The sequence below is a fragment of the Thalia democratica genome, chromosome 7, assembly GCF_965202585.1.
Source record: "Thalia democratica chromosome 7, ktThaDemo2.hap1.1, whole genome shotgun sequence".
In the NCBI taxonomy this organism is placed as follows: Eukaryota; Metazoa; Chordata; class Thaliacea; order Salpida; family Salpidae; genus Thalia; species Thalia democratica.
The window spans coordinates 64,719,081-64,730,683 of NC_139171.1; the positions used below are offsets into that span (position 1 = coordinate 64,719,081).

Genomic DNA, 11,603 nt, shown 5'->3' on the forward strand with positions numbered 1-11,603 from the left:
TGATTTCAGTTTAATTATACATTCTTAAAGTATATTCCTGTTAGATTTAATTCTAGTGTAAACATTTTTACCCCATTTAAAATATATTATATAATATAATGTACATGGTATTTTTACTTATTAGTGTTTGGAACTGTTTTTTAATACAATCTGTTCATTCATCTGGTACGCCTACTTTTATAGAATAAATATAATATTATAAAAGTTAGTTCAGTTAAAGTTTAACTTAGTCATGGTTTCTAGTGTAAGTGTAACATATATAAGTACTTTACAAATTTATTATTTAAGCCTACCCACATCTTTAGGTTATAATTAGCTTCCTCAAGGTAATTAATCACCAGTCTGCTAGGTAACAGTGAAAGTATATCATCCAAAAAAGTTTACTTGTATATTACTTTTAGAAATTAAGGTAATTTTTGTCACACTTTTATCACACATTCCTATGTTTTTGTCATATAATTTAAATAGTGTATTTTATTCAACAGTAAATTTAAAAATAAAATTACACTAAAGCTTTCATTTAAATTACTCAAAAATAATATCTTCCTTTTTTGAAAGCCATTTAGGTCAAACCAGAAATAGAACTTGGGTGGGAAAATAATCTGGCAATAAGGGGTCATATTAGTAGAAATGTCATAGGGGTATTTAAAAGTCTACAAAGTCACAATAGAACTGACAAACTTAAATTCCATAAAGTTACAATAGAACTGAGAATTTTTTAGTCCAAACAGTAATAAAAAAACTGAAAATTTAAGTCTAAGAAGTAACAATAAAATTAAAAATATTTAGTCCACAATGTTTTTGTAAAACTGTATATAAGTTAAAACAAGTGACAAAAGTATTAATAATATATGAATACAAATAAGTCACAAATACTGGTGACCAGTTTTTAGTCACAGTGAATCAAGTTAAAATAATGTAAGACTCTTAAATCTTAATCGCTTAATAGAAAAGCATTGTTTTTGTTAATAACTGAGACAGCAAAGAAAAGTAGCATGATGAAAATTTCTAGGAATATGTATAAAAGGGTTTGCATAGATATGACAATTGAGTGAAATTTTTTTTGATTAGATGTTTCAAATTCAATATTGATGTTATTTTTTGCCTAATTATTGAAAATAGGGGACGAAATTGTATGATTCCACAATTTGCACAAAGATACTTTTGCACGTAGACAATTTTGTAAAGAGGAGATTTTTGCTAGGAGACATTTTTGCACTGGTTGAACCTATTATTTTAAACTCTATATATATTTTTTTTCTTCTATCACTGTTACCTCTAACCCTTACCTTCGGTCAATAACTCATCTTTTTTTTTTATAAAATAGCATTTTTTAATTTTAATTTTCATTAGTCTTTTTTAATAACAATTTGTATTTGTTATTTATATATTTTTATTTTTACTATAACTGTTACCCCTAACCCTTACCTTCGGTCAGTAACTCATTTTAAATGTTTTTATTATTTTTATTTATTATTCCTCTAAAAAGTATTAAGCAAAAGAAAAACCGGTTATGAGCAGTATTTTATTTTAGATCTTAAAAGTAAATGACAGCAATTTTTATTTGTAAATACTATTTTTAAGATAAGCTTACATATTTTGTAAGTTCTTGTAGTGGATTATACTTTAAGCTTCATATTTAATATATATTAACATATTTTTTATAAATTAGTTATTGTCATTATGTGATAAGCAAAAATTAAATTAGCCATCTGTATTGATGTCAGATAGATTTTTCCTTTTTAAATATCTGCAGTAGTCTTTTTTAATATTGTAATTACTCGTACAGCGTCTGTAGATATAAAAGTCAAATCAATTCATAGTGTATAAGTAAGAAATTTTTTAAAAATATCTTATCTTGACTCTGTTTTACATCCAAAATTGTCACTCCTAACTTTCTAGCTTCAAATGATATTAAATAAAACATACTTTTAAAAATAGTTTAGCATTAAGTTCTTATTAGAGTTCCTAATGAGTTCAAATTTACGAGTGTGAAGTTAGCTTGAATAAATTTTCTTTAAAATGTCCAAACTTTAAATCAACTTAATTTCCTTATCTTAATAGCTAAATAAAAACTTTGTTTTATTTTAGAAAGCGGTCCTTTTTCTTTAATATAAAAAAATCCAATGGATTGGGGCTTTACTTTTAGTGTGGGGCTCTTTAAAAAAATGAAATATTTTTTTCAATTTTTACTGAGCTCGAATTTAAAAAAATAATAACAAAATTATTAAAATTCTTTTTAATATTCATACTTAATAGTTAATAAATTCTGTACAACACTTTTTTTACAACTGTTTTTATTTTGTACTATTTAGCCTTCTTTTAGAATTCCTAATTCCGAAATAAGGGCAAACAGTACAAAATATGAATTTTGTTATCGATTTCTAATTAGCTCTAATTAAAAAACAAAAAAAAGTTAAATTAATTTTGTTTTATATTTATATGTGAATAATGTTATACAATTTTTTTTTTCAGTTGTTAATATTTTTTTATTTGGCCTTATTTCGGATTTAGGAAATCTAGAGTAGGGTTATATAGTACAAAATATTAACAGTTAAATTATGAAAGAATTAGTACAAAAGTGTTGTACAGAATTTATTTAATAATAAATATGAATAATAAAAGAAAAAAAGTAATTATGTTCTTTGTTTTATTTTAATTCGATTTAAGTAAAAGTTAGTAAAAACCTCATTTTTTCTAAGGGATCCCACACTATAAGTCAAGCCCCAATCTAATGGATTTTTTTTGTATGTTTATTCTTTCAAAAATTTATTTTACTAACTAAGTTTCGGTCAAAGACCTCGTCAGTGCTTAAATAAATCTAAAAAAAGATATGTGACAGTTTATTATATTTTTGTTATTTATTATAAAGACAAAGGACCGCTATCTAAAATAAAAGAAAAATTATTAAGCTTTTAAGATAAGGAAAATAATTTGATCTTAAGTTCAGACATTTATTTCAATTCTTGAAAAATGTTATGAAGTTAACTTCACACTCATTTAAGATTTATACTCATTTAGAAAAACTTAACACAACTTAAATGCTGTTATAATTTTATACCTAAAATAACAAAAAAATTTAATAAAAAATACTGTCAAAATTACTTTATTATGTCTTAACGTAATACCCAGTTTCTCTGCTGTTCCATTTAGTTGAACATCAATTATTATAAAATCAGTCAACCGAAAAGAAAGTTTACATTTTTTACACATAGCTATATAAACAAACCACAGTGTGATTGCAGTGAGTCATAGTCAAGTCTTTCTAGAATTAGTTCCAGATGTGTACTTAGTTGTTATTATTTTAATTGTTAAATGTAATTTTTTATTAAGTTTTTATATTTGTCATGCCTAATTTTTATAGAATAAATTTAGTATTATAAAAGTTAGTTCAGTTAAAGTTTAAGTTAGTCATGATTTCCAGTGTTGATGTAAAATATTTAAGTACCTTACAATTTTTTATTCAGGAAACATATGTAGTTGATAATTGGCGTCCTAGAGATAAAGAATCATTAGTTTGTTAGGTAACAGTGAAAATTTATAACCCAAAAGTTTTTATTTTGGTTTTACTTTTAGATTTTAAGGTAATTTTTATCTCACATTCCTATGTTTATGTCATTTTAACTTTAAAAAGTGTATTTTATTTACATAAATTTTATAAGTTCTACAATAAAACTTGAATATACATTTTAAGAATCAATACAAATAATTAACATCAGCCTCTTTTAAAAGCCATTTAAAAGAAAACTGGGGTAAGAAAAACCATTAGGCAACAAGGGGTCATATTAGTAAAATGCCATAGGGGGATTTAAATTTCCACAAGATCACAATAGAAATTATTAATTTAAGTTGTAAAAGTCAAAGTAGAACAGACAAACTTTAAGTCCAAAAAGTCACAAAAGAATAGACAAATTTTAAGTCCAAAAACGTCACAAAATAACCGACAAAATTCAAGTTCAAAAGTTCACAACTTAACTGAAAATATTTAGTCCACAAAGTCACTATAAAAGTAATATAAGTTTAAATAAATGATAAAAGTATAGATAATGTATGAATACAAATAAGTCACAAATAGTGGTAACCAAGTTTTATCCACAGTGCGTCAAGTTTAGATGTTAGGCACTTAATCTAAATAGCATAATAGAAAAAAAACAATATTTATTAATAACTGAGACAGCAAAGACCAGTATTATGCTACAAATTTGTATCATAGGGGTTTGCATAGACATGACAGCTGAGTGATATTTCTAATAGAAAAGTTGTTTCAATTTTAATGTTAATGTTATTTTTGCCTAGTTATTGGAAACTTTTGCTATTTAAATATTATAACAAAGCTTTTAGAGAATTCTAACTCAAAACATTTTTTAATTGTGTGACATTTAAAACCTATTTTTGAAAACTATTTTTATTATTACTGTCTATTTAAACTGTCCTATTTAAAAAAAAATTAATGCTTTGTTTTTTTTTCTGCTGTTACTTAAAAGAATTGGGGAAAATCGCACTAATTGACATAGAAGTTACTTTAATTCACAACTTTTCTTGCTAATAGACAAGTAAGTTGATATTGTCTTCAAACAAAAAAAGAGAGGGAGGTTCAGGTTAGATTGTTTTTGAAAATGGCAGGAAGAGGAAGTGTAACAGAATACTACTTTTACTGCTGTTCCATTTAGTTGATAATGTTATAAAATCAGTCGAAAAAAAGCAACTTGATCTGTAGAAAGTTTACAACTTGTAAAGTTTACAACTTAGATTATATTCCTTTTACAATTAATTTTTTGTGTTACAGTTTTGACCACATATTTTTAGAATTAGTTTCTGGAGTAAATTTGTAGAAACTAAGCAAGTTTCAGACTTTTTTATGTATTTGTTTGTAATAAGCTGGGCAAAAAGTTAATAATTTATAAATATTTATTTGTTTTGTGTGTTAAAAGGATAGAGTTACTATTTTAATAGTTTTTCTTATGTTAATATGTATATAATAAATAGTTATATTTATGAAAACTTCTATACATTTTTTATAGATACAGATAAAAATAAAAAGTTATCAATATAGTGTAGAATTGGTTATAACTTAGTATTTGTATCAAGCTAATAAATATGTTTTGTATTTTAATTTAATTCAATTTCCTATTTTTTCTTACTTAAAGCTTGTTAAGTATTTGAAATTTGACAGTAAACTTGATTATAGACAAACTTAAAAAAAATTATATAATTGGTTTCTAATACTTATGTAGCATAACATTTGATATATAAGTTTTTGTTTTGATGTCTATAATTAATACTACCACTACAATGCTGATTTAAGTTATAGTAGTAAAAAAATAAAACTTAAAATATTTATATCTTTAATAGAAATTGTTAGAAAACTTTATTATTAAAGTTGAATAAGACTTTTTAATTTATACCCAGGTTTGTATTCACTCTAAAAACATAATATTTTGTATTTTTTTTTTAATAATAAAAAACATTTTTTATTGAATTAAAACTAATTCTTTTTAAAAAAATTTCTAGTAAATTAGTTTCCTTTTTTAGTAACCATTTAGTACACATAATTGTATAATAAAAAGTTTTAAACAAGACTTTAAAAATGTGTTTTATACTTTTTTTCAATGTTTTGATAATTTATGATGGATTTAACAAACTTTTATTACTTAAACTTGACATTTTTTTAGATTGTTAAGAGTTAAAATGAAAAGAAGTGCATTCCAACAACAAGAAGTCATTTCAACTGAAAACAACCAGAATGAAGTTGATTTAAAGAAAATAAAGCTTGAAGAAGTATCACTACCACCAAGTAGCTGTGTTGAATTTCAGACATTTTGTAAAAATTCTGCAAAGAAAAAATTACAAGGATTCAAAAAATCTGGTTAGTAATGGTTTAAAATATTTAAAAGTGTGCGGATGACCTTTTATCCTAAGTTGAACTATTTATTAAAAAAAAATTATATAAATATTTAATAAATGTATCTACTCTATCATTTTATTACTATTACTAAAAAACAGTAGCTACAAGTATATATATTTTTTAATTAAATAATTAGCAATGTCTGTGTTACATTCTAAAATTCTTATTAATATAAATTTCAAAGATAAAATTTTTCAAATATTTTTTATTTAGATAAATATTTTAGGTTGCTAAAAAATTCTATAATCTAATTTTAGGTAAAAAAAAGAATAACCGATTAAAGATGATTTTGATGGTAAAGTCTAGTTTATTACTTTTAGATGAAAACAGTAAAAATAAACTATGCCAATTTATGAACAAGAAAGTAAAAACTCATAATGCTGCAACTTATTATCAGTTATCTAGACTTTTCTACTTACCAAGTCTTTATAAAAATATGGTTAGCTATATAGAACGTTGTTTCGTACTGGTAGTTGAAACTAACAGCTTTGTAGACTTAGATTTTAGTTCAATCTCAAGAATACTTCACAGTTCTAGCTTACAAATAGATTCAGAAGTTGAAGTTTACAACTCAGTGAATAAATGGTTAAGTTACAACATAGAAGAACGTAGCAAATTTGCAAAACAATTGCTATTAAAAGTTCGTCTTAACCTTTTATCAGATCACTGTTTAGAACATCTCTTAAATGAGTCTACATGTATTTCTACGAATGATGAATGTGTTGAAGTGTTTAACAACAGAAATAGTTTTTATCAGTTAGATTCTACAACTTGTAATAAACGTAGATACTGTAGTCAATCAATATTCAATGTAATAATTTGTGGAGGACTTAGTCTTAAAAGAGATAGAGCCATTTATCAAGTTAAACGGTTTGATGAAAACATCAATAAAAGACTTTTAAATCTTCCCTCAATGATAGCAGAAAGACATGGTTCTATAGCAATTTATCTTAAAGGAGATATTTATGTTTTCGGTGGTTTTGATAGAAATTTTGATCATATAAAGTCTGTTGAAAAATATTCACTTGAGAAGAAATTATGGAGTGTAGTAAGTAATATACCCGATGAACGTAAATACTTTTGCATTTGTGCGTTAATGGATAAGATTTATTTATTCGGAGGATGTAATCCCGAACCACATGAAACATTAAACTCTTGTTATGAGTTTGACACAAAACAATTAAAATGGAAAAAAGTTGCTGTAATGAACGGAATAAGAGAAAGCGCAGCTTGTGCAACATTTGAAGAAAATATTGTTGTTTGTGGGGGATATAACAACTACAATAATTTAAACACAGTAGAATCCTATGATGTTTTTGCTGATACTTGGACACAAATGCCAAGTATGATTAAAGGAATGGGCGAGCATAGTTTAATTAGTGTTAAAACCAAATTATTTGTAATTGGTGGTTTATATTCTAGCACAAACTGTGAAGTTTTCGATAAAACTAGCAATATGTTTGTCAAACTTGAATCTCCTAATTTTTTCTCACTCGGTGTGACAACTGTTTCGGTTGGGAATAAAATATTTGTTCTTCATGACTTTAAAGACTATGTGTTATGTTATGATGTTGATAAAGACGAGTGGTCATATAGCTCGTGTAAAGCTCTTAAAAGCATTTCTGCTTACCCAGCTGTCAGAGTACCTTTATATTAAAAACTAGCATACACAATGTACCAGTAAAATGATAGTGAATCTTGAGTAATTATTGAAGTTAAAGGATTCTAATTATTAAGGTTATAAACTTAAGATATTTTTCAACTAAAATTTTAAATTTTAGATGTATGTTTGCTATTGCATTCGTTTACTTTTTTATTTATAATTTTTCTTGAAAAAACATCAAATTACATGCATTGAGTATTACATGGTAACTGGAATTATTTTCGTAAGGTTTTTAGACGAACCTTTTTGCATTTTTTTTTGTCGTTCAATAAACTCTATAAGCTCTAAAGACGATTTAATAGAAGCACAAGCTTTTCAGGTTTTTTTTATACAAGTGTCTTGACAATTATAAGACTTTTCTTTAAATAGATATGTATTTTGATATTTGTGTATAACTTTATTGTATTTACTGGAGGTTTTAGTATTTGATGAAAATAAAACTTTGTAGAATTGTCCGTTTTGTATCATGTGAAAGTTTTATAAATAAATGTATGTTATTTTTTAAAACGTGATATAAAGAAAATAATCCCTTGCTTACTATTTAATTCACGCTGAAGATATTGACGGTATCTTTATATTGAAACAACTTAATTTTTTATATCTTTTTGATTAATTCTACATATCTTTGCGTACTCTTTCGACGAAAAATATAAGTACTCGTTTGTTATTGTAACAAATTAGTCATTTTATTAATAAATTTACAGATTTAATTGAAATGAAACAGATAAATATCAATTGCTTAAAAAAAAAAATTATCTAAGTGCAGTTGAAGCAACCGTGTTTTATTCCCTTTTGACGGGTTGATCGTTTCGAAAGTAAATTTTAAAAATATGCATTAGACAAATACGTATCTCAAACTACTACTATTAGTTTATTAACATACATGTAATTTGTTCTTAATAAATATTAAAAACTTAAACAAGCCATAAGTTATACATTTAAGAAAACAATGTACTCCATAAGTTTGTTTAACATTGTTTATTACACTAGAAAAACGTTGTAAATATTTATTTTATTTACGAATCGTCAACGACGTTTCACCTAAAAATGTGGTTCTTTGGTCTGCAAAGTAAAAATAATTGATGAATATGGGTAACTAAATAAACAGTGTAAAACTATTGATTTAATCGAATTAATGAAAATGTGTAAAGATAAATATGATAGTTTAAAATTAGTGTTGAATTAAACAAAAGTAATAAATAATATATAATCAAAGCATTTTATACTAATAAACTTTAATAAATTATATACAGTTTTAGAAAGTTATATAAAAATAGCTTATAGTAACACAAATCGTAAATAAAAGTACGGTAAAGGTTTATAAACAAAAACTAAAAACGAGATAAATTTTGAAATACAATTTTCTAAAGAGCGGGCAGATGTAAAAAGGATCTTATCTTTAAAATTGCGTTTTTTTTTTAATTCCGTTGTTTTTTAGCCAGTTTATTTTTAACTTTTTGCAGATAGCAGGTTTTACAGATGTTACTTACATTCTTTAATTCCTAAATCTTGTGCATGATTTTCCATTTAAGTTCAAACATATTATTTTGTTTTTTAATTTCAGAATGTTCTTAGAAAGTTCCTTTGTTTTCTTCATTTAAATGCGCTACCATCTCCTTTTGAATGGACCTCCCGTATAACCTGTGTATTATTTAAGTTCGTTATGTGTAGTAGTTATTGCCTTGTATACTACATTACATTCTCTTTCAAAGACTTACTACTTAACAGGCTTAAATTTTTTCTGATGCAGTTGGACATATTTTGTCTTCATCTTTCTTATTTTTTGTTCTATTTAGTATCTTCTTATTGTGTAGACTCATAATGACTTAACTATTTCTACAGAACAGTAGGATAATTTGCAGTTGTTTTTGTTGAAAATATTTCCCGTGGTTTTCAAAATGTTTATCAATTAGCTCTAAGAATTTTTTCCCAATATTAGTCTTGACTGGTTGGCAGTAGGGAAGTTTAAGAACATAATCTTTCATCTTTCGTTTCTTTTTATCTATAGAGTTGGTCTTCTTATCGTATTCTAGTTCGTTTTTGAAGTTAGATTGGCGTAGAGCAACTTGGTAGTTATATTTTAAATTTTTGAAGGTTTTTTGGTCTGTGGGCAGCTTATTTAATATTTTTGCTTTCATCTTAGGTTGGTTTTTCTTAATTATAATTGGGTCGTTGAAGTTATTGTTGATGTTTTCGATTAAATTATTGTGGATATGTAAATAAAATAATTGTTTATGTTTTCTTCAAAAAAATATTTTTGAGATCTCTTGTGTTAAAAGAATATTATCAGACATACCGTAAACGTTACAACATTAGTTTATATCTTGCTAAATTATTCTTTTCAAATATTTTAGCTTCCTTTCCCCATATATCAGTTATGTAAGCTTACAATCTTAACAAAACTTAAAACTTTACAACTCCAGTAATTCAATTATTTTTGATGTTATTTATTAATAATATACTAAAAGTACAGTTGAGAATAATTGCTTACTTTGTTTAAAAAATAAAAATGTTTTTTTTGATGTTATTAGAAAGTAAGTCTTAACGTGTACTCTTTAGAGTAATAAACTACGTTAACATTTTTTTATAATTTATGTAAAACTAGTTATGTTCTTGGATACTTTATCATTCAGTACTTCTAAAGCAACTTTTATTTGTAAAATCAGTAATTTCTAAGTCCATTATGCAAGCTTTAAACTTTATTCCTTTAATTTTACAATTTACGACTAGATATAAGAACTAAACAACCAGTTGTACATAAAATATGATTGAAACATACTTAATATGTAATGTAAAAATATAAGATCCAGCACATAATTATTAAAAATTATGTGAGACAGAAAATTGATGTTTGAAAATTCTCAATTCTTTCCTTAAACTCAGTATGTGAAGCGTCTAGTTGATGAAATAATTAATTAAATAGTTATGTTTCTTAAAAAAATATCTTTGCGTATACTTAATATATAACAGTTTTCAGCTATAAACAATTCTTTTGAGTTGTATGAATTTGTTTAAGTCTAAACTTAATTAATTTTGCTTTAATAAATAAAAACTGGTGTCTAAAACTTGTGTATCAGATCTTTAGAAAATTGTAATAAATTTATTTCTTAAAAAGCTGTTATTGAACCACTTTGAGTTTTAAAAGGTGGTATACTAAAAGTTTCAAAGGATTGATACTGCAGTGTTTTTTTTATTAAAGACCTTATAAGTAAATAATTTTCAAGTTTGTAAGACTCCCATTGAAAACTAACTTAGAATGTAATTGTATTTGTACCCTAAAAACTAATAAAAACTACCAAATATTAATATTGAAAAAACAATTTTCAATCAGTATCAGAAATTTACTTCAACTTGATTTATGTGTCTTGACGATTTAAAAACTCTTATAAGTTTAAAATAAATGTTGCGTTTTTAATTTTGTATATACGTCATAACAATTTGCAAAAATTTTTTAAACTTAAACAATAATCGAAATCAAAAACAATAAAACTTTAAGAGTAGGATCTCATCTGTTTAGTTTAAATAAATATTTTATTAAACTTTATTTTGTTTATAAATAAGTAACAATTAAAATATTTTTACATTGAATGAGTTTTGTTTTAAAGTAGCAACTAAAGTTTAAAAATTCATCATTTGGTTAATTATTAAAGTAGTTTATAAATATGTTCATAGAGTTTAATGTATAGACAGTATTCCATGGAGAAGTAAAACACCTTTTTTCAACTTCATTGAAGTTTTACCCACTCAACATAAATGAAACGCAATTTTAATTAAATATGTTTTATCAAATTAAGCTTTTACTTTTAATCATGTATTGTTTTTCTATCTACAAATTACAACATTTATCACAAAAATTTTAGTAATTTATTTTTAAATTTTTTAAAGCTATCAGTAGTTTGAGTTACTAAATAATCGAAATCTTGTAAAATGATATCTAACACACAAATGATTTTTTATTTTAATTTTATAAATTGATAAAACCGCGATAATAAAGTTTTTATTGGGAGTTCGTTTTTATTTCTTGATAAGTTCAGT

At 24.5% G+C, this 11,603-nt stretch overlaps 1 protein-coding gene across 1 annotated transcript; it reads left to right on the top strand.

Annotated features, from left to right (window-relative positions):
- The first annotated feature begins 5,688 nt into the window (after nucleotides 1-5,688).
- Nucleotides 5,689-7,562, top strand: LOC145841712 (kelch-like protein 7). The gene is made up of 2 exons (XM_082949062.1): nucleotides 5,689-5,866; nucleotides 6,379-7,562. Exons 1-2 carry the CDS (start codon nucleotides 5,689-5,691, stop codon nucleotides 7,560-7,562), a joined length of 1,362 nt encoding a protein of 453 aa, XP_082805188.1.
- Nucleotides 7,563-11,603: the final 4,041 nt, after the last annotated feature.

What these genes read in the sequence shown, in the direction of transcription:
- LOC145841712 (XM_082949062.1), top strand. Translation starts at nt 5,689, where the DNA reads ATGAAAAGAAGTGCATTCCAACAACAAGAAGTCATTTCAACTGAAAAC. An exon ending in ACAAGGATTCAAAAAATCTG is followed by an intron (nt 5,867 to 6,378) that starts GTTAGTAATGGT and finishes TCGTACTGGTAG; the next exon opens with TTGAAACTAACAGCTTTGTA.